Genomic DNA, 24063 nt, shown 5'->3' on the forward strand with positions numbered 1-24063 from the left:
CAATTGGATGGGCATAGGTGTGGAAAGATGAGGACCAGGTTAAGATTGAAATCAGTTCTTAATTGGGGTTAGGGTTAGGGTTAGGTTAACGTTTCATGTGTTTGAAAGAATGTAGTACAGTTTTACATTGGTCCGTCTTTTTGTAACAATGTAAAGAGTGTGGCCTGTCTTTCTGTACAGTGTAAAGAGTGTGGCCTGTCTTTCTGTACAGTGTAAAGAGTGAGGCCTGTCTTTCTGTACAGTGTAAAGAGTGTGGCCTTCTGTACCATGTAAAGAGTGTGGCCTGTCTTTCTGCACAGTGTAAAGAATAAGGCCTGTCTTTTTGTACAGTGTAAAGAGTGTGGCCTGTCTTTCTGTACAGTGTAAAGAGTGTGGCCTGTCTTTCTATACCATGTAAAGAGTGTGGCCTGTCTTTCTGTACGGTGTAAAGAGTGTGGCCTTCTGTACCATGTAAAGAGTGTGGCCTGTCTTTCTGCACAGTGTAAAGAGCGAGGCCTGTCTTTCTGTACAGTGTAAAGAGTGTGGCCTGTCTTTCTGCACAGTGTAAAGAGTAAGGCCTGTCTTTCTGTACAGTGTAAAGAGTGTGGCCTGTCTTTCTGTACCATGTAGAGGGTGGCCTGTCTTTCTGTACAGTGTAAAGAGTGTGGCCTGTCTTTCTGTACCATTTAGAGTGTGGCCTGTCTTTCTGTACAGTGTAAAGAGTGTGGCCTGTCTTTCTGTACCATGTAGAGGGTGGCCTGTCTTTCTGTACAGTGTAAAGAGTGTGGCCTGTCTTTCTGTACCATGTAGAGGGTGGCCTGTCTTTCTGTACAGTGTAAAGAGTGTGGCCTGTCTTTCTGTACAGTGTAAAAAGTGTGGTCTGTCTTTCTGCAACTATGCCTTCAAGTTGCCTTCATTATTCATGCTGGTACATTTAAACTGTATCTCTCTGGGCTCTTTGTCATTCTGGTGAGTTCACCTACTCACCCTTAACTTCTTACTTTTGGCCTCAGCACCTCGCCATTCTCAATCAAAAGCTCTGAGTCAGCATCTATCTCAGAAACCAAGCAAGCCAAATGATTGTGATACATCAATGTATAGAGGAACACATCTGTAGGACTGAATTAACATATTCTTGCATGGAGGGCTTCCCGGCGGGGTAAACTCGTACAAAAATGTGTCAAAAGTGTTTCTCCATCGTTTATACAAATGGTAATCAAAATGAACAACATTTTATTTGATGTGATTTATGTATATAAACTGGGTTCAGCTGTTTTGCTTCGAGATTTAACAACAACATTCAGTCCCGGAAGAATAGAAGAAAAATTACAAAATCACTGAAAACTCTTTCTAAAGAATCAGACTGAAGTTTCCGCCACTTCTAGCTTATGTAATGGAATCTGTATAATTTAAAACAAACACTCCATCACTACAGCAGCGACAGAGTCAACAGACGAAGAGAAGAGCCAGGTAAAAGGGAACTCACTAGGCCTGGACTAGACTGGAATAGACTGGATTAGACTGGATTGACGTGATTTTATAAAAAGTTATTGTTATGGAATAATTACATTAAGGGCCCAATTCAATTAACTTGTATCTGGAAAACAAAAAGAACATGCAATAAACAAATAGCATTTGGATTAATTATTATTTGTATTTACTGTTTATTAGATGTTTATCATACCAAAATAATAAAGTATCTACATTAGATTTTTTTAATTTGTATTATCTTGTTGAAGCAGGCCCTAAGTGTTGTGAACTTGGAGATATAAATTCAAACTAAAATCTTAATTTAATTGATTTTTTTGTACAATACACTTTTGTGGGAAACGTCTTTTCACAGTAAGAAGCAGTTTGTGGAACAAGAAGCTATGCTGATGTATTAATTTGAAAGAGTTATTGTTATCAGGTGGAAAATGCTATTTGCCTTAATAACAAAACAATTGGGTTGGGAAGACTGTCTGGTGTCATGAAACAGGGTCAATCACAGTACTGTTTTACTACGATAACCTTCACGTGTACTGTTACCATGACAACTTCATTGGGTTGTTCCAAGTGCACGGATGGCAGAGCCCACGTGTTGTCATATAATGTAAAATAAGTACCCGTATTGTTTCAACTACCAATACAGGTAATGTATTTAAATGAGTTGAGGGAGTCTGCACAAAAACATCAAAACAACTGAAATATTCACACTGATCTTAAAATCAAGGGGTTTAAATCATACACTTATTTTAGGTAACAAAGCTGTGCAAAGAGGCAGCATTATTAGTGGAAATTAAACTGTAATTGTATATGACATGCTTTTAATGGATTAACACTGAAACAGTGTCAGGTAAATGAATTGTGGCCAGTGCATATTAGACTGCTAAATAAGACCCTGAAGGCATTTCATAAAGCTGAACATATATTTGAGTTTCAAGACGTGGCTTGCAATCCACATATTGTTTTACATAAGATCAAAATGTTCTTCGGTTGTTTTGTTTTTCCTGGTCATTAATACAACATCATTTATTTTATTGTTTTAAGGGACTGGGGCGCAGCAAGTTACCATGTCATCAAAGGATAAGGGTAAGTAAAGCTAATCCTCTTTTAACTGTTACTGAAACACAACACTGCCCGGACCTGCCTTCTGTTAACCTTGCTCAAGCAATGTAGAACCATCACCAGGGAAACCATAATAATCCCTTTTCTATCTAGGGTTAAGAGTACTGTGAGATTGATCTCTTTTTTCCCTAGAGGTATTAGTCTCTTTTGCAGAGAGTACGCCTGTTTGGTATGTTTAGGGTAGAAACCTGATTCAAAATGAACTTGGTAGTACTGCACCTTCGCGATATTCAGCACATCACAGACGTCTTCCATTAAAATAAATTTAATGCATTATGTTTATATTGATCTTATTTTGAAATTCTCTTTTTTTTCACCTCATTCATGGTCAACGTCAGAAAAACATGGTCAACCTTTAAAAATATTTTCGTATGTTTACAGAAAAAATAAGCTTTCTCTTGTGTTTGATTGAGCTTGCCTGGCCTATTTTTTATAAAATAAATACAATTAAATAAATAAAAAAAACATTTGTAGTGACTCTCCATCCTCTGTGAGGTTAAAGCTTTATATCTCAGCTTTTCAAAAGAACTTACACTATGGCTTATTTTCCTGTTTTGAGCCTTCTCAGGGTCTTATTCACCATGACCTGAGAATGCTTTAGAAATCATTCCTGTAACAGTCGAGATAAAAAAAGCCACATTCCACATGCTATGATTCCATATTCCATGATTTTTCAGTGTTATCAGCAGACCGCCCCTGCTTTTTACTGACAAGAAATTAATTTTAAGATCGGTTTGAATGCTTAGGATGTGGCTGGGGGCAGTTTCAAGACCAATAATAAAGTATACGTTGTGGGCTTCAATGTCTACCCTCATTGGCACCTATAATAATCTGTGACATTTTCCAAACAATTTTCAGGAAAGCTCTGTTATGCATTTTGGTTTTGCCAGATCTCAAGCATGCACTGGAACTTTGCAAGGAGATGGGTGGTGAGGGTTTCACACATGTATGTATTGAATTGCTGTTCTTGTTTAAGGTTCAGGAAGTCAGCAAGGCAGATCCTCTGGAACAGATTCCAATGGGGAGTTAAATAACTTTCAGTTCTACTGAACAGAGCAGCACTGGAGATATACCTTGTTTAAAAGAACGATCATGGATTAGTTTTAGGTTACTTAGATCCATCTCATATCCTTTATATGTTCAGTGTTTCAGATAGTTCTGTTGTTCTAGGCACTGGGAATAAGCAGGGCAGTGGCAGCACAGAGACCATTCCCAATGGTAAGTAAAACAAGAATACAGTTTGAATTATTAGTAGCACACAACACTGCTGCCCTGAGAATCATTATCATTAACCATTTTAAATGCATTAAAAAATAGTCATACTTCTTCTTCTTCTTCTTCTTCTTCTTCTTCTTCTTCTTCTTCTTCTTCTTCTTCTTCTTCTTCTTCTTCTTCATAATACCAATAATATAAATACACAATTTTAAACATATTTTCTTTTAGCTGCCAGCAGTGCCTCTGGAGGACCAGGTTCTAAGGGTAAGTCACAGACCACCATGTAATTGTTATTATAGATCCTTGACTGTTCATAAATCAGAACGCTACTTCCTCCCCTATTGAGCCATGCATGAATCATTGATAAATACTGAACCAGTGACATGCACCTTTTTAAATAATAATATGTTGTGCATGTGCATCTGTATTAACTCTAAAACAACAGAATTACACACTGCCTTCCAGTAACACGCTGGGTCACACAAATAAAGCACGTATGTGGGCAAGAAAGGCTGTCAAACAATAGTATATGTTTTATAATAACAAGAAAGCGACTCTTGGCATTATAATCCCTCTTATCAAATTAGATCATTATAGCAGTGGTAACTGAAAGGCTATATCCTTTTTTTTTGGAACAGTACAATAAGCATTTAGTCAGAAATATGATAATGCAGCTTAGTCAGAAATATGATAATGCAGCTTTAATGTAAGAGATTAGAGAAAAGTACATCCAGTGCTGGGGCTGTGCTCAGCCAGTCAAGATACACCAGAACAAACAGGTGTAATGTCAGGAAAGAGACTCCAAAGCCAGTGTCCTCCCATTCTGTCAGTGTGTCCCTGTTCCACTGACCCAGTGGAGCTCTTGTGTGTGTTTCAGACAGTGGGAGTGAAGGCGGTTTCTAGTCAAGCTGGTGGAGGGCAGACAGTTTTCTTTCCTCCCATTCTGTCAGTGTGTCCCTGTTCCACTGACCCAGTGAAGCTCTTGTGTGTGTTTCAGGCAGTGGGAGTGAAGGTGGTTTCTAGTGAAGCTGGTGGAGGGCAGACAGTTTTCTTTCCTCCCATTCTGTTAGTGTGTCCCTGTTCCATTGACCCAGTGGAGCTCTTGTGTGTGTTTCAGATAGTGGGAGTGAAGGCGGTGCTAGTGAAAGTGGTGGAGCACAGACTTCCAGCATCTCTCACACCAGTTCCCACGGTAACAAGACTTAACTCTTCTTACAATTAGTTCAAATAGGATCCTTAATAACTGTTAGAAACAGTAGAAACCTATCAAGGCTCATGTGTTACATGTAAATTATATACAGTAGTATATTATATACAGTAGGTGGGGAAATGGGAAAATGCAGATAAGAACAACATAATCTGACCATTGTTCAAAGGTATGTAGTAGCCTTTTTTCATTGTTTACTCATCCAGTCCAGTGCGCTACACTAGAATGTTCTTCTCCATGAAGGTGTATATATTTAGCCTTTTTTAATTGTTTAATGATCCAGTCCAGTGCGCTACACTAGGATGTGCTTCTCCACAAACGGAGGAGCACTAGCTTTATAATTATGTAAATGTGTTCTCTTTTGTCATTTCAGATGCCCAGCCCAGTTCCAGCTCAGATACAGCTTCTATGGGTAATTAATCCCCTGAAAACATAAATAAGATGAAGACTTCCTTGACTGATTCATAAAACAAATATGGACTGCAGATTTCGGCTCATAGTGGGAAACTAAAGGCCCCTTGGGAAGAAGTATAATTACCTCCAGGGGGCAATGCAACTTCGGACATTATAGTCCCCTGTTGGTAACTATAGTTCCCTGCAGTGAAACAGTGTTGTGTGGGTTTTGGACTTGGATATCACAGTAATCATTATCATCATTACTAGAGCTGAAATACACTGTATCATTGCTGCTAACTTTATTGATCCCTGGTGGATAGTATATATGAATTGAACAATAGTGTATCATTTATATTTAATATTTCCTATAGGCAGTGGTGTCCAGCAAGGTTCAAGCTCACAGACAGGTATGAGATATTTTTCTTTTTTCTAATACAAATTGAATAGCAGTTTATAATCCTCATATTTGCAATGCACACATCCATGTGTATGGATCTGTTTTTGTCTTTTAAAGCGTTTTGTTTTATATTAACACTTTTTTTTAATCTACAAAAAAGAATAACTATCCTAAATCTGACATATGCACAAATGCATTTTTTTTGTCCCAGACCTAGCTCAGGATATTGAATTAATATCTATCTTCTAACACAGCCGTGCACGAGGTCCAGAACCTTGAGTCTGTTCCACCTCTACTATCCACCCTCTAATACAGCCGTGCACAAGGTCAAGAACCTCGAGTCTGTTCCACCTCTACTATCCACCCTCTAATACAGCCGTGCATAAGGTCAAGAACCTCGAGTCTGTTCCACCTCTACTATCCACCCTCTAATACAGTCGTGCACAAGGTCCAGAACCTCGAGTCTGTTCCACCTCTACTATCCACCCTCTAATACAGTCGTGCACAAGGTCCAGAACCTCGAGTCTGTTCCACCTCTACTATCCACCCTCTAATACAGCCGTGCACAAGGTCCAGAACCTCGAGTCTGTTCCACCTCTACTATCCACCCTCTAATACAGTCGTGCACAAGGTCCAGAACCTCGAGTCTGTTCCACCTCTACTATCCACCCTCTAATACAGCCGTGCACAAGGTCCAGAACCTCGAGTCTGTTCCACCTCTACTATCCACCCTCTAATACAGCCGTGCACAAGGTCCAGAACCTCGAGTCTGTTCCACCTCTACTATCCACCCTCTAATACAGCCGTGCACAAGGTCCAGAACCTCGAGTCTGTTCCACCTCTACTATCCACCCTCTAATACAGCCATGCACAAGGTCCAGAACCTCGAGTCTGTTCCACCTCTACTATCCACCCTCTAATACAGCCGTGCACAAGGTCCAGAAGCCTCGAGTCTGTTCCACCTCTACTATCCACCCTCTAATACAGCCGTGCACAAGGTCCAGAAGCCGCGAGTCTGTTCCACCTCTACTATCCACCCTCTAATACAGCCGTCCACAAGGTCCAGAAGCCGCGAGTCTGTTCCACCTCTACTATCCACCCTCTAATACAGCCGTGCACAAGGTCCAGAAGCCGCGAGTCTGTTCCACCTCTACTATCCACCCTCTAATACAGTCGTGCACAAGGTCCAGAAGCCGCGAGTCTGTTCCACCTCTACTATCCACCCTCTAATACAGCTGTCCACAAGGTCCAGACGCCGCGAGTCTGTTCCACCTCTACTATCCACCCTCTAATACAGCCGTGCACAAGGTCCAGAAGCCACAAGTCTGTTCCACCTGTGCCCTCAATACTTAACTCATCGTAGCTTCTTCCAGGAAATGATTTATTGATATCTAAAAAGCCTGGAGGACTCCCTGTTCTAATGCATAGCGGCAGTGGTTGACTTCTGAATGCTCCCTTTAATAATTCTTATATATTGCTAGATTTTCATGGTTTTATCATAGTTTTTGTTCAGGTATATCAAAGTGAAAACGAGGAGCCCAGTAGGGCATTACAATTCTCTTGCCATACTTGTATTTCAGGCACAGACAGTCAGCAAGGAAGCGTGACAGACACCGTCTCTGAAGTTGATCCCACAGGTACCGAGCTGGGGAATAGAACACCTTTTTGTTTTGTATAAGTGAGAAGGTCACTTTTTTCTCATTGTCCAATTATGTTGAAACTTAGTCCACTTCTTTAGCTCTGCGTCTCACTGTGCCAAGAGAAACAAGCTGGAATACCTTGAATGCAGGCTTTGGGAATGTGTATAACATGCACTAAGTAAAAAATAGAGCAGTGTTGAGTTAACTACTTTTACTTCAGCTGAGACTAAAAAAAGTAAACAGCTGGTGTCATTATGCCTACTGAAGTATATATGTATATGTATAAACTCTAATTTTAATAAACCAAATAAACATAAATGAAAACAAAACCTAACCTAACAAAACAGGACAGCTATGCTGTTTACTTGTTAAAACAAAACATCATACAAAACAAAAACACACAGGTTTGTTCAAATAACACAACAAGGCTTTCACAGTAGCCTCCTTATTGCTAGGATAGAGCACTTATCAATCAGGCTCTCCACACAGCAGCCCTGAGCAGACTGACTGCTTTCTTTAATACCCTGCATCTGGCTGGAGTTTACATATTTGAATATGTCCATAAACGTATTTATACTTATGCCTTGTTTAGAAATGTACATTTTCGAATAGTGGCATTAGGAGGAGCACGGCACATTTCCATACAATCGATTCAAACATTTCATCGCTTAATATTGTAGCGTGCACGGGGGTAGGCAGGAGCAGGGCTGCTAGGTGATATAATATAAGATCCGGCTCTTTTGTACAGCGGTATTGGCGCTATGTTTCAGTGCGAGAGGTCCCGGGTTCGCGCCCGCCCTTCGCCGGTGTGTGGCTTGCCTCGTCCTTGTGATCGTCTGCACACATTAACCAGTTCCGCTAGAATGTAAACCTGATAATAACCTATAAACAGTAACAACTTGCGACTCAGTTAACTAGGGATTTCAACGTGTAAATAAAACACTGGGATAAATCACATTAAAAAAACGCTACCTTTACTTTTTTTTGGTTCAAACCTACCTTAATGTATACACAACGACACTGTATGCACTGTGCGTTACAGTTCATATGGAAGGTTTGTGAATCTAAGTGATCAGTCAAATGCTGAAAATCCTTAATTGATGTGAGCAATTTATTACGTGATTACTCAACCCAAAAGAATCACAAGACATAAGTGACCTAAGAAATTCAAATACCCACAGATAATTATTAAACTGATGAATACCCGCTAACTTACTCTTAATTAATTTCTTACGTTCCAAAAAAAGGCGCTTCTAGCCAGTGAGTACTATCTGTACTTGGCGCTTCTACCAGTGAGTACACAACAGACCGTATACGGTGTTTCAAAAAATCGGCGCCCTTTGAGTTGGGAGTTTAAACGCAAAAACCCTTTCCTATTTGTCAAACAATTTTTTGTCTCGTTCGATTCTGTAACTTAAAAAACTTACACTTATGCAACGTGTGTTTTTCATGAAAGAGGCCAGTGTACTTGTGTCCCTCCGTCACATGAACACAGGGCATATGAAATGTCGTCCGGATACGTTTTGAAACAGCCGAGAAAACATACATGAAAGCTGGTCGGCGAGAATGGATATCTATAGCCGCTATATACCTATATGGCGCTATATATATATATATATATATATATAATATATATATATATATATATATCTATATTATAATATATATATATATAATATTATATATTATATAAGTTTTTGCTCAAAATAAACAACTTAGAAATGTTTCAATATGTTTAACATGTCTTTGCAAAAGGGAATGTGTGTTTGAAAACAAACAGTGGAGGTACTTATGGGCTTATACTATTGGACAAATGCAGCCAGAAAGCAAAAAGGCAAATTAATTTTCTAATTAGGTAGGCTACTTTGGAACCTTTTGGAATTAACATTCTATTCTGAAGTCATCATGCCATCATATAATTCTTTTTTTTATTATCCTCAGATCATCAGGGAAGCAGCTCTCAGACTGATACAACTGGTAAGATAAAATACATATTTAATTCTATTTTTTCCTTATGCTTATCTGCAGCACATTGTAATGGAATAGCAGAGCATCACTGTACTGTTTTCCATTAACAAGTGGACTGGAATTATATGTGAATTCATGTTTTAGTTTTGTCTTCATAACTGTGGTGTACACGAACATGTCAGTCCATCAATGCCTTCTCTAAAGAAAAGAAACAATGAAGGGGTCTATGTACTTATTATTAATATTTCAAAATCAGGTGCTACAGATCCCCAAGGCACGAGTTCTCCGACTGAACAAACAGGCAGGATGAAGAGATAGATCATTCTCTGTGTCTGTATTAGAGCTGTTTACTCAGAGGTTAAACCAGGGCTTCCCAAACCCGGTCCTCGGGAGCCCGGTGTCTTCTGGTTTTCAGTCCAACTGAGCTCTCTATAACTAAACCCTTAATTGAACCAGTAATTAGGTTAATTTGACCTTTTTAATTGTTTTCAGCGCCTAAAAAGATGCAGATTTCAAGTTAATTATACCATTCTATAGTAAAATAAAAGGTATTTTGTAAAATAGTATAGGTTTGCATTAAACATGATGGTTTAAGGATTTCATTTTCCTTTAGGTTCAGAAGCACAGCCTGAGAACAGTTCACAGACAGATTTGAATGGTAAGTTCACAGAGTATATATTGTATGTATGTATGTGTGTGTATGTGTGTGTGTGTGTGTGTGTGTGTATGTCATATATAATATATATCTGTATATATATATATATATATATATATATCAAACAAAGTTTCAAGAAAGCACAAATAACGACATTAATAAAAACTGCAATAACAACTGGGAAATCTTTCTTTCTTTCCAGGTAACGGAAATAAACAAATGGCTGGTTCACAGAAAGACTCTGCAGGTAAGTGAATCAGGATTTTATTAGCTGTACACTGATACGGTAGCCTATCGGCATGGCACAGATACAAGGAAAAAAACACAATCGCCGACCAGCAGTGTTTGTTATTTTAGCCGATAATGTACACCGATATTCATGCTTGAATTCCTTCCAGAACAGAATTGAATAAACCATTGTAGATTTTCACATCGGCCTTGCTATACCCTTCTATATTATTGAACTGGTGTTTATTCTTGTTGTACTAATTTTAAGACCCAGCTGATTCCTCCAGGCCTACCAGTCCCCACACAGATTCTGCAGGTCAGTTAAATTAATGTGGCTCCTATTTAAATTAAAATACTTACTATATTAAATATGTTACTATCTATGTGATCAATTTGTTTTTACTGCAATGTATTTATTAATTAGGAAGGGGAGAGAGACAGAAACCAATTGCCAAATCTTCAAATTATGGTTGTAGCTGCAGTAGAATGACAATACAAAAATTGTGTATACTCTACCATTGAGTGCTGTGTAGTTATTACCTTCTGCATCACGAAACCCCCTTGGTAGAGAAAGATATTTTAATGATGGCCCCTGTGCTTTACTTCTGTAAAAATGCGTGCTGGCTTCGTTTCAGGAACTGCAGATCAGTCCAGCACCAGCTCACACACAGAACCAGCAGGTTGGTTCAAAGAGATTTGGAATAATGAATTGGTTTTATGGGACACGTACTTCTTTGGTGGGTTGGTTTCAATCTTGATAAACAATGCAAGGGTTAGCTGATTCTAAATGAAACTGAAGCACTGCCTTTGTGTTTTCTGCAATCTGTTATGTTAGTATAGGTTGTAAGTGTATTTGCATGCCATTTATGTTAGCTAATTTTGCTATATCTGTTTAATTGCTAATTTAATGCAATGTTTAATATTATGTATTCTGCATCATTGTATTTTTTTTTAACTCTAGAAGTTAAGGCATCTAATCTTTGAGTTACTTGAAAATATGTATTGCTCTGTTTTAGGAGCAGCAGCTAAACCCAGTGCAGGTTCTCAAACAGACGCAACAGGTAACTTAAGATAATGTTTGGAATAGTATCAATCCAAACAGTGTACTGTGCATATACACAGATCTTCTGAGAAATCCCCTTATTGACACCTACTTACAATGTGTTCATTTCACAGCAAGAAAAGCTGCATTTTCCTAGTCAGTACCATTGTATATACGAATCAATGGCAGCTTCTTAAAAGCTGTTTGGATGCACATTTTCCTTTCACCTGACCGTGCTGCAGGTGAGCCTGTAAACTGTACCCTAACCCTCTAATCTGAACCCTAACCCTCTAATCTGAACCCTAACCCTCTAATCTGAACCCTAACCCTCTAATCTGAACCCTAACCCTGTAAACTGTACCCTAACCCTGTAAACTGTACACTACCCCTGTAAACTGTACCCTAACCCTCTAAGCTGTACCCTAACCCTCTAAACTGTACCCTAACCCTCTAAACTGTACTCTAACCCTGTAAAAGGACTCAAATCATGTTGTGAAACTGCCATCAGCTGACACCAACCTATGTGCCTGGGACTGCAATCCCTCAATCCACTTCACTCATGTACATGGAAATGAGCAAAGTGAAAATCAGGAAGTCAAATCAAAATTATTTATTTTTATTAAAGGTAAGATAAATAATCCCAGATAAAGATATGAGTGGTTTTAGTGGGTTTGATTGGTACACATACTGGTACAGTGGTAAAGATAACAGCAGAACTTAAATTGTTCTATTCGCAAGTTAATTGCCATTGATTGGTACTCAATTGTACAGATGAAGGAAATTAAGCTGTTGTGAAATTACATTTTTCATAGATCACACCTGCCAACAAAAATCATGTTAAAGAGAATTAGTCTGAAAATATGAGTACTTGCACACCCCAAATACTTAACCTGTACTCTTGAATGCTGACATTGCACCAGTTTGGATAAACCTAGAAGAAAAGAACGTGAACTTTAAAAGGTTTCTAAATCAATTTGACCATCCGTAATTGAACCCATCCCAAATTCTTTACTTGTTTTAATTCTGTGTTTCTCAAAAACATGCAGGAAACACAGATACAATTTGCATTTCATCACAGATACAGTTCTTTGACGAAGTTTAGAGTTGGACGGTAGTTTCTCCATGCATGAGCTCCAGTGTTTTGTTTGTACAGGTGCAGGGGATATCTCTGGTGCCAGCTCACACTCTCAGACAGGCTCTGCAGGTCAGTGCAGTGGTGCACTATAGAAACATCTACTCATCAATGGATTACAGTAATATGCAACAGCTCCATTCCACAAGTTCCACAAACTTACTTGCTCTAAATAAATTTTTCCAGATATTTCAGATCCTTCAGGTACCTCCACTCATACAGATTCAGCAGGTGAGTTATGAGCACGACTGTCAATAGGTAATAGATCGTCGTTACAACTGATGGGAATTTGGATCAATGAATCGTTGCTAATGGCATTAAAAATTGCTTTAAAAAGCATTCTGTTCATGAGGCTGAAGGTTTACCCTCCTGTGTTAAACTACCCTCCTGCGTTTGATGTACATGGCTGAGGCATCTTTAACAACACAATGAAAATACTTTGTTTGGTTTAGGAACTGGAGATCAGTCTAGTACCAGCACTCAGCTTGGCTCTACAGGTTAGTCATTTTTTAATGAATATAATGGTATTTAAAATCATGTACAGTTACGAATTCTTTGTAAGTGAATGAACTAGAAACCGATCAAGTATGTTTTTAGCATATCTTTCAAACAATAGTCTGATATTCACACATATTCATCTAAGAACATAAGAACATAAGAAAGTTTACAAACGAGAGGAGGCCATTCGGCCCATCTTGCTCGTTTGGTTGTTAGTAGCTTATTGATCCCAGAATCTCATCAAGCAGCTTCTTGAAGGATCCCAGGGTGTCAGCTTCAACAACATTACTGGGGAGTTGATTCCAGACCCTTACAATTCTCTGTGTAAAAAAGTGCCTCCTATTTTCTGTTCTGAATGCCCCTTTGTCTAATCTCCATTTGTGACCCCTGGTCCTTGTTTCTTTTTTCAGGCTGAAAAAGTCCCTTGGGTCGACACTGTCAATACCTTTTAGAATTTTGAATGCTTGAATTAGGTCGCGACGTAGTCTTCTTTGTTCAAGACTGAACAGATTCAATTCTTTTAACCTGTCTGCATATGACATGCCTTTTAAGCCCGGAATAATTCTGGTCGCTCTAAATAAATTTTACAGTACTGAAGAGGTTTTACTGACATTCTAAAGAAATGTCAGTCTATTTAACTAAGATCTTTAGTTTTACCAGTTGTTGTTTTCGCTGGTACCTATTGATCAGATGTCCTGAATTTTGTTTTGTTTGTTCAAGGTGTAGGGGACCACTCTGGAGCCAGCTCACAGACAGATTCCATGGGTCAGTTAAGAGTGGCCTGGCCCCTTTATAACCCCTTCCTTTCTTAGAGTGAACAACAACAACTAAGAGCTGCAGATGCCCATAGAAAGATTATTACAGGGGAATGTTGCTTTTTGTCATGTGTTGGGAAAAGATTAATCTGTTTATTATTTGTTAATAAAATTGTTGTTGTACATGTTACATTAGTTTTCTTTTGGTTTGTATTCTGAATTTTGTTTTGTTTTGCATTCTGAATTTAGTTTTCTGGTTTGTAGTCTGAATTTAGTTTTCTTCTGGTTTGTATTTTGAATTTAGTTTTGTTTTACATTCTGAATTTAGTTTTCTTCTGGTTTGTGTTCTGAATTTAGTTTTCTGCTTTGCATTCTGAATTTAGTTTTCTTCTGGTTTGTATTCTGAATTTAGTTTTCTTCTGGTTTGCATTCTGAATTTAGTTTTCCTGGTTTGTATTTTGAATTTAGTTTTGTTTTGCATTCTGAATTTAGTTTTCTGTTTTATATTCTGAATTTAGTTGTTTTGTATCTAAATAAAATTTTCTTCTTTTATCAGGAACAGGTGTACAGCCTGGAGCCGACTCCCACGCAGATATGACAGGTACATTAAGAGAGGCTTCAGTCCTCTTTACAGCCTCCAGTCCATGAGCCAGTCTTTTCCTTTGGGGATCACGGAGTGACCCTGTTATTACAAGGGATGTTAGGAATCAATTTGCTGCAGAATAACAAGGAAAAACACAAGTTTTCTATGCTGTCAGGTCATTTTTAGTTTTACAAACTGGGTTTGTTTGTTTGATAACCAAATCAGTACACTTATCATATTATCATCAGCACAGGCAGTTTTGAATTTTGTTTTGTTTTGCATTCTGAATTTAGTTTTCTTCTGGTTTGTATTCTGAATTTAGTTTTCTTCTGCTTTGCATTCTGAATTTAGTTTTCTGTTTTGCATTCTGAATTTAGTTTTCTTCTGGTTTGTATTTTGAATTTAGTTTTGTTTTGCATTCTGAATTTAGTTTTCTGTTTTATATTCTGAATTTAGTTGTTTTGTATCTAAATTAAATTTTCTTCTTTTATCAGGAACAGGTGTACAGCCTGGAGCCGACTCCCACGCAGATATGACAGGTACATTAAGAATGGCTTTGGTCCTTTTTACAGCCTCCAGTCCATGAGCCAGTCTTTTCCCTTGGGGATCACGGAGTGACCCTGTTATTACAAGGGATGTTAGGAATCAATTTGCTGCAGAATAACAAGGAAAAACACAAGTTTTCTTTGCTGTCCGATCATTTTTAGTTTTACAAACTGGGTTTGTTTGTTTGATAACCAAATCAGTACACTTTTCATATTATCATCAGCACAGGCAACTGTGCTTTACATTTACATAAACATACTTCTGGTGTACAGAGGTCAAGGTTGACCAATGTGCACTGTCACATTCATTTGAATGACTCAATTTTAGCCTTTTATTTTAATTTTGGAGTGATGAAGATTTTTATATTTATCGGAGAATGTTGTTTTTTTATTGCGGGAAAACTAGGATCTGTGGTTGTTAGCGATCCCTTTATCATGCATTATGTTTCTCTGGGACGCTACAGAATACAGAGTGAAATCCACTTCCATGCAGAGTTCAGACTCTATGAGATACATACATTGTCGCATAACTGGTAACAATAAGGATCTTACTTGTTAATATATTGCCTTCCGCTATGTAACTGTTTGATGTCTGGTGCATACTACAGTGCATGCCTCTGGCTGTGACAGTCTCGTCTACACGGTGCAGGTGCTTTTATGTACAGTACATACCTCTGACTGTGACAGTCTCAACTATATGGTGCATGTTCTTTTATGTAGAATATATATGCATGTCACACTAGCATATTTACCTGAATCAGGAGAACTTTTCATGGATTTTCGTTACAAGATGGACTCTACCTACACTTTATATTCCAATGTAGGTCATAGTGACTAGCTGAATGGTGTTGAACTCTAATGGGTGCTGGTATTGAAGACCTCTGTATACCTTGGCTACCACATATCCAGTTATCATGAAATTATGTGTCACAAGGCATAAGAACATAAAAAGTTTACAAACAAGAGGAGGTCATTCGGCCCATCTTGCTCGTTTGGTTGTTAGTAGCTTATTGATCCCAGAATCTCATCAAGCAGCTTCTTGAAGGATCCCAGGGTGTCAGCTTCAACAACATTACTGGGGAGTTGATTCCAGACCCTCACAATTCTCTGTGTAAAACAGTGCCTCCTATTTTCTGTTCTGAATGCCCCTTTGTCTAATCTCCATTTGTGACCCCTGGTCCTTGTTTCTTTTTCAGGCTGAAAAAGTCCCTTGGGTCGACACTGTCAATACCTTTTAGAATTTTGAATGCTTGAATTAGGTCGACGCGTAGTCTTCTTTGTTCAAGACTGAACAGATTCAATTCTTTTAGCCTATCTGCATATGACATGCCTTTTAAACCTGGAATAATTAAGGTCGCTCTTCTTTGCACTCTTTCAAGAGCAGCAATATCTTTTTTATAGCGAGGTGACCAGAACTGAACACAATATTCAAGATGAGGTCTTACTAATGCATTGTATAGTTTTAACATTACTGCCCTTGATTTAAATTCAACTCTTTTCACAATGTATCCGTATGATACATTACATGACCCTGCAACCCCTGTATTTGTGGTTTTAGAGCTTTAAACCTCATCTCACTAACAGGGGACTGCAGCCAGTCTCTGTGATCCGGGTCACTGCACCAGTGTAACAGGGTGGAGGCTGGGCATGAACCAACGAGCTTGCAGGCTGCAAGCGAGCGTCTTAACCTTATCCCATCTTGCCAACAGGGGACACAATCCGTAATGGCAGTGCATCGCACACACTGCCCGGTACATAAGGAAGTACCTTTTTTATGGAACTGGCACGGGATATGTAGGTCAATAGCATTTAGTAAATCTCCAAATTATGTACAATTATGTTCACAGTGATAAAAGACCACAAAGTGATAAGTCATTTTGGTATCAGCCTGCAGACAGACTAAACTGGTAGTAGAAGTTAGTGCTAGCAGCTGGATGATAACAAGCAGCTACGGAGAACAATGTAGTATATATATATATATATATATATATATATATATATATATATATATATATATATATATATATATATAATATACAGTGAGTGGTTGTTTGCTTTTACTGGCCAGTAAATTAAATATATTGAACAGTTGACTCTGGTGAATTTGAAGCATACACTTTAGTTTGCATAATACAATATTTCTTTCTCTTTCAGTTACTGGAGTTCAGTCAAGCATGGACTTTCATACAGATCTAACAGGTACATAGAAAGAAACTTAAAGCTACCAGAAAATTCATTCAGTCCATACTCATAACCATAATACATATATATAATACACGCTTGTTTATAACCACCACATATTTGTTATAAAATATTTCTAAAGGAGCTCTATACCATGCATACTTTTCTTCAAACCTGTTATGAACTGATTACAAAGAAAATAAAGTAAAGCATGGAACAGATAAGAGATTTCTGCAAAATATTACAGATTATATACTACACATTACATTAATTATGGTTTAATGCCAGCCCATATGCAACATTTCACACATTCAACAGTACAGTGAAGTAAACTATAAGACTGAGTACCGTAACATTAACCTCTGGCAACACGGTCATGCACATATGCATGCATCACTTATAGTCTAACATATATCTGAAGAACGTTCCCTGGATATTTATTACAATAAGATTGTATACATATACTGTAGGTAACATCAACCAGCTATTTTATAGTGGGCTCAGCTAGTAAAGGCTACTGTATATCTTGTAGAGCGGGTGTCCGTTATCGTGAAACTGTGGAAGTATCGCTTTTTAAACCCTGCCCCTGGTCCTAATTTGAAATGATCCCCAGGTGCGGGTGATAATTAAACAATAAAAACAAACAAATGTGCATTCGCCCCTGTTTTTTGGGGGGGGGGGGGTTAGCAGGAAGGAAATTAACCATCTCCCTGCTCACACATCCTCCCCCTTGTCTTTTCAAGACACCGGCCATTTAGCGGCCACCTCCCTCCACCCTTAAAAGACCACCCACCCACAAGTTCACAAATGTCAATTTTCGCCCTCTCCCACGGTGGTCTTGAGGGTGGGCTGGTCCCTCCAGTGCTTCCAGGGAGGGACCGCGAACGGGCGACATGGGACCCCACCGGGATGACTGGGGTGACTGCAGCGATGACTGGGGCACAGGCGGCTGCAGCAGCGGGCAGAGGTCCACCACTGGGGACCAGGGGGAGCGAAGCAGTGACCAGGGGGAGCACAAGTGACGTCTGGGAGCAGCTCAGCGACGTCTTGGTGCTTGGGGAAACTGGAGTCGGGAACCAGTGGAGGAACTGTGGCCGGTGGTGCAGACTCCTGGGCTCCAGGTCTAGTCTGGAGAGGTCCAAGCATACCAGCAGGGTGTCCACGAGCAAGTGGCTCCTCCCCCTTGCTTGTTGCTTCTTCCTCAGGCGCTGGAGACAGCGGGGCTTCTCCCTCCGGCGCTGGAGACAGCGGGGCTTCTCCCTCCGGCGCTGGAGACAGCGGGGCTTCTCCCTCCGGCGCTGGAGACAGCGGGGCTTCTCCCTCCGGCGCTGGAGACAGCGGGGCTTCTCCCTCAGGCGCTGGAGACAGCGGGGCTTCTCCCTCAGGCGCTGGAGACAGCGGGGCTTCTCTCACCGGCTTCCACTTCTGGAGCAGCCACTCCAGCTTGTTCAGCTCCCGCTCCAGCAGCCCTAGCTCCCATCTCCACCTCTCAGTTTGCTCGCACTGAGAAGCCATATATCTGTTGATCCTTTTGATCAACTCTTTTAAATCCTCCATTTCTGGGTTTTTAGGGGCGCCCACACTTTTTGACACCATATATGATAGATCCTGCAACTCTCAAGGTTCGTTGCCCCTTTAAAAATGTAGACCCAGACACGGAAATTTAATTTTGCAGTGCTTATGCACTCTTTTTAATAAACACAAACAACAAATAAACAAACAAAACCAAAACAAAACCTAACTCTGTTTTGGAGCTCTGACTGTACATTAACAGGTCCCTGACTAACACGCAGGAAGCTGATGAATTTGAAGTATTTCAGTTAATCAGGCTTTAAATGACACCTAATTTAAACTATTTTATTAAAACCTATTTTACTCTGTATAATCACTTAATGCATTCATATCACTTTAACACAATGCACAATACAAACTGAAGGTTTGCTGTTATTTTTATGTCCTAATTTCTATAGATGTGGCTGACTGCAGCCCTCTGATGCATATGCCATATACACCTGTTTTTTTTTTCTTTTCCATGTGAAAGAAAAATATGTTTTTCAATGTTGAATGCAATGCGTATTTGATGTGTACTGACGTGTCAATAGCCGGGAAAGCTGTGAACTAACATAAACTAAAAGTCCCATGTAACCTGCCTGTTGGAACTTAACTAAACAGCTACCTGTACATTTGTTTCAGAGGCAGGAGTCCAGCCTGATACCAGTTCACAGACAGATTATTCACCTACTAATTCTACAGGTAAGACACTAGCATTCCAGTACGGTACCTGTAACAGTGGTGGTGCTATTGAGATCTTGCCACATGCTATGTGAAACTAGTTCTGCTGATTCCATCTAGAGAGGAACTAGCTTCACAAAACACAGCTGCCACTGGAAGATGCTCAAGGATTGGATATGAATGAAGTCCAATCAAGTGTATGCTCTCTCCTCCTAAAAGAGTGGTCAGAAGGGCTGAGATCAATAAGCAGTGCAGAGTGGCTTCTACTTTTTTTTTTTTTTTTTTTTTTTAGTTATGGCACTTTCGAAACATTGCATTCACCAAGGAACACATTAACTATCAATGGGCCTCTTGCAAAACTTCAGCAGCCAATCACTGGCCTTGTCACTGCTGTTTCACATGAAATCTTTTCAATTTCATTTGTTTTGTTGAAGGTGCTGCAGCAGGAGATCCCTTCAGTATGGACTCTCAGACAGACTCTGCAGGTAAATTAAAGAGCCAAGAGAGACATGCTTATTTGGTCTTTGTGTCTCTCTGTTGTGTATGGATGTAACAGATAAAATAAATGTGTGCATGTTTTCTTAATAAGCTGACTGCTTATCTTATCAGTAAACAGAAACTGCAGACGGTTTTGTAATTTAGTGAAGAAACAATGTTTATTCCACAATACAGCTTTACAATCTTCTGTGGCTCTGCTCCCTGGTGGACTGTCTATAATTCTGCAGTCCCCTCTCTTTACTGTACATGCTCAATCAATCGGTGTCAATTACATTTAGAGCCCTTTTTACATTATTTGGCAATCATTTATAATATACAACTTAACACAGATGTTATGCATTTAGTATCACATATCCAACACTCCTCCCCAACAAAATCAAAACCTCTCTGTATTTGCATTTATGTTTATTTATTTTTTTATTTTATTTTACAGTCAATTAAGTTTGTTCTATACATTTAGCATTACAACAATAATTTTCAAGCAAACAATATTCACAAATGAAGCTTGTCAGGAGGCTTCCTGTTTTTCCTAGTGGTCTGGACCTGTCTACTGTCCCAGGCTGCTGATCCTGCACTTGCTCTTGAGGCATGCCCTCTGTCACATTTTGTTCCTCTCTTCAGTAACATTTGGATTCCAGTCTGACATAGAATCAATCTCAGTTTCTGGCTCTTCTAACTTATGGCTAATAATTGATCTACATGTCTTTTTGTCACCCTGTCCTTCACTCTGACCAGGTACGTCACTGGACCCAATCTCTTTAACACTTTATCAGGTATCTAGCTCTCTCCTTCTCCTAGCCGGTAAACTCAAACTAGAACCTTTTGCTGTGGATCAAACCCTCTAGTTTGAGTTTCAGGAACTATAGAGTTCTGTTTTTCTTGCCTTGTTTGGAGAACATTTTTCTTAGCACAGACCACTGCGTTCTCATCTGCCTGCCCAGAAATAACTCTGCTGGTGTCTTACCAATGGTTGCATGCAGTGCAGTAACAAAACAGAAAATTAGCTATTTTATGTACAAGTGGATGGTTTTTCTTTTTCCAATTCATTTTTGTACTAACCTCTCTGCAGCACCATTACTTTGAGGGTGATAAGGCACTGACTTGGTATGCTTTATTGCATTTAACTTTAAAAGTGCTGCTGACTCTGCTGATGTAAATTGAGGTCTGTTGTCTGAGACTAACTCCTCAGGCAACCTATAATCTGAAAACATGTTATGCAACACCTCAATGGTTTTAATTGTGGTAATGCTAGTCATCATAACCCCACCTAGAGTAGGAAACTACATTCCATAGCTAATTATTAAAATGCTGGGTTTTCAGTTTATCAGTTACTTTTCTTCATTAAATATTTCTAGTGATTGGTGAGTATCCTGTTGGATTATGATTCTCCTTGGTTAAATAGATAGATAGATAGATGGCCAGATAACATATATAACAGCATTTATTAATCAGGAATCACATTTGTTTGATTATGTATTGCTCAGGTACACCGGTTCAACACAGCACCATTTCACAGACAGATTTATTAGGTAAGTTAGAGTAATTTTGAATGTTATGTACAAAGTGTCTCACAATACAGTCAAACCTTATGTACACTGCACTTTTTGATTTAATTCAAAACATTCTTGACAACAACAACAAAAAAGTAAATCATTTTAGTTTTAAATTCAGCAATCATTTTAGGTAAAAGTTTAATTGTTTTTATACCAGGAGGCATAAAAAGTACCAGACTGCATGTCAGGTATAACTGTCTCAATTGTACGTGTTGTGCTGAAGTAATAATTGCACACTGTGTGACAGTGGAGTCAGGCATTAAAAGATGTGTTGTGAATTGTGCTGTGGAGTTTATTTAAGAATGACAACAGCATGCATTACTTTTCACTTTAAATTTTAAGGGATATTCAATATTTTACACTGAACTAGTCAGTGAAATGTGACCTGTTGTTTCTCATGTGCTCTGTATATAACTACTGATTAAGCAAGTGTCCTATAGTACATTGTTGTGTGTTTTTTACTAGATACAGGAAATCAGCATGGCTTCAGTTCACACAGCGGTTTGATAGGTAATTCATCCTGAATCTTTGAGGATGAGTGCATTCAGTAATTACCCCACTATTTACGTTTGTTTCAGGAACCATTGATGGAACCAGTTCACAGTCAGATTCAACAGGTATTTTATTTTAATAATCAGACACATAAAATCTGTAAATTCTAATGCTGTAAGAAAGATAATTATGAACCCTTGGTCATCGCTTTTAAATTAGATTGTAGACTGCAGTTTTATATTCTATTTAATTGGTTGCAGGGGTCAATCGGGAATATAAAGATATCTTATCTCAGACAGGGGCACTGGAACGAGGGGTACTGGGGGTGCTACCACACCCCTTGGCTTTGCATGGCATCCATCATATTTTTTTTTCAGTGGCTTTCAGCTCTGCCCCTTAAAAATAGTTTCTGTTCCACTGATCTCAGAGGGAGTCATTATACTGCATTGTAGTTGCTTTATGGTATTCCTAAACACGTGGTGTCTAGTTTGCAGCTAATTCAAAACACTGCTGCCAGAATTCTAACTGAAATAAAAAAAAATTAAAAAAATTACCACATTACCCCTGTCTTAGCTTCTTCGCACTGGCTCCCTGTGTATTTTAGAATTGACTATAAGATTTTGCTTTTAACTTAGAAAGCCCTAAATAGATTAGCACCAAGTTATTTACAGGAATTGTTGAGCCCTTACAATTCAAGTCTAAGATCACAGGATGTGGGGCTGTTGGTTGTTCTGAGAGTGAATAAAGATGGTGCAGGAGGGAGGGACAGCCTTCTCTGAAAAGCCACAATGTTGTGGAATGCTCCACCATCTTCAGTCAAAAAATATTTGAAAACCCATTTTTATAAAATCGCTTTTTTTAGCATATGTGAACAGGCTGGCTGTAGGGGTGACGTCAGGCCAGAAAGGAACACACAGACAGGCAGTACTGGCAGATGAAACCGACACTGGCTGCACTCAGTGTTTATTGAATGAAACAAATAAAAGGGTTTTAAACAAAAACAACACACGGCACTTGAGGCCAAAATAAACAGACAAACAAAAATCAAAACAAAACAAACAAGTATCGTGCAGCACGAAATAGCAATTGATATTTACTCTTTAATTTACTTTTACTCTCCCGTTCTCTACTCGCCAAACACCCAATCCCAGCACCTGAACTAATTTGTGCAGTCACGTGCTCACATACTTTATCTGCACGTGAAGTGATAATGCAGTCCCCACGCCTAAATACAACAATATATTTGAAATCACTCGTGCTACACAGACCCATTTATATCCTGTGCACCTATACCTATACATCAACATTAACACACCACATGCAACACATAACACAAAATACACACATGGGAGGGGCATACTGCCACACCATAATTTTAGCACTAACTGTGTATCATTTTAGATTGTCTTTTTAACTGTTTTATAGGAATTATCTTTGCCTTTTAAATTTTGTATAATATTGTAAAATTTTGTAAAGCGCCTTGAGGTCCTTGTGATGAAAGGAGCTATATAAATGTAAATAAATTAATTAATGAACAATGACAGGTACATCAGCATGTCTAAAATACCAAAGTACAGTACTGAATGTATACTATACAAAGAAAATCAATGAAAATGATTGCAAAACAAAGCATTGTAATACAGAATAATTTGGCAATTTACAAAATAGCATTGCAAAAAATACTTACTATGCTTTCTCAGTATATGCCAAAGTAATCAGTGTTAACCTGAGACAGAAACAGCATTTAAAACAACAAACAACAACAAGAAAGTGGACAGACAAGCATTAAACTGGGTTTGGAGGTTGGTGGGAAAATCTTGTTTCAGCTTTTTAACGGTACAGTAATGATATGAATCTCTTGCTTTCTTGTTTTCTTTTATTTAACATGGTTAAACTGGACAGTTTGTTTTACATGAAGTGACAGCATGTAAAAAAGTAAACTAAAACCCTAAACACACTGAATCCATTCTGTCCTGCTAAGAGCTGAATTTACTGTTACTGACCCCTAACAAAATGTGCACGGATCAGTTTCCTTCAGTACTGTTCAGTTGGTAGCAGCCTGTGTAAATGCCACATGCCAGAGGTGCTTCGGTTAATAGAGGGGATCATATCTTACTGGACCAGATGACAGGTTCTCCTGTATACAGTGTGTGAAACAGTAATTGCGATGGGCTTGTTTGTATTATGTGAGGGAGTTAAGGTTATTTAACAGCACTCATGGCTTTGTGTTTGCTTTAGGTGCTGGAGATCAGCATAGCAG

General features: G+C 38.9%; 1 protein-coding gene across 9 annotated transcripts in view; it reads left to right on the forward strand.

The window, feature by feature from the left end:
- si:ch211-80h18.1 (uncharacterized protein LOC555593 homolog) overlaps nucleotides 1–24063 on the forward strand; it is a 38443-nt gene that overhangs the window by 3623 nt on the left and 10757 nt on the right. For 3 of the 9 annotated variants that reach the window (XM_041249139.1, XM_041249140.1, XM_041249141.1), the window contains 24 exons: nucleotides 2509–2550; nucleotides 3757–3804; nucleotides 4030–4065; nucleotides 4919–4993; nucleotides 5382–5420; nucleotides 5776–5811; nucleotides 7382–7438; nucleotides 9383–9418; nucleotides 10023–10067; nucleotides 10267–10311; nucleotides 10561–10608; nucleotides 10928–11029; nucleotides 11309–11353; nucleotides 12488–12538; nucleotides 12653–12697; nucleotides 12919–12963; nucleotides 13685–13729; nucleotides 14276–14320; nucleotides 14797–14841; nucleotides 17002–17046; nucleotides 19222–19281; nucleotides 19695–19745; nucleotides 21243–21287; nucleotides 21890–21928. In XM_041249139.1, the coding sequence (XP_041105073.1) occupies nucleotides 2509–2550; nucleotides 3757–3804; nucleotides 4030–4065; nucleotides 4919–4993; nucleotides 5382–5420; nucleotides 5776–5811; nucleotides 7382–7438; nucleotides 9383–9418; nucleotides 10023–10067; nucleotides 10267–10311; nucleotides 10561–10608; nucleotides 10928–11029; nucleotides 11309–11353; nucleotides 12488–12538; nucleotides 12653–12697; nucleotides 12919–12963; nucleotides 13685–13729; nucleotides 14276–14320; nucleotides 14797–14841; nucleotides 17002–17046; nucleotides 19222–19281; nucleotides 19695–19745; nucleotides 21243–21287; nucleotides 21890–21928 (1170 nt within the window). The remainder of the gene's footprint in view (nucleotides 1–2508; nucleotides 2551–3756; nucleotides 3805–4029; nucleotides 4066–4918; nucleotides 4994–5381; nucleotides 5421–5775; nucleotides 5812–7381; nucleotides 7439–9382; nucleotides 9419–10022; nucleotides 10068–10266; nucleotides 10312–10560; nucleotides 10609–10927; nucleotides 11030–11308; nucleotides 11354–12487; nucleotides 12539–12652; nucleotides 12698–12918; nucleotides 12964–13684; nucleotides 13730–14275; nucleotides 14321–14796; nucleotides 14842–17001; nucleotides 17047–19221; nucleotides 19282–19694; nucleotides 19746–21242; nucleotides 21288–21889; nucleotides 21929–24063) is intronic. The other 6 variants (XM_041249147.1, XM_041249144.1, XM_041249143.1 and 3 more) reach the window with 6 other exon arrangements.

The sequence above is a fragment of the Polyodon spathula genome, chromosome 4, assembly GCF_017654505.1.
Source record: "Polyodon spathula isolate WHYD16114869_AA chromosome 4, ASM1765450v1, whole genome shotgun sequence".
In the NCBI taxonomy this organism is placed as follows: domain Eukaryota; kingdom Metazoa; phylum Chordata; class Actinopteri; order Acipenseriformes; family Polyodontidae; genus Polyodon; species Polyodon spathula.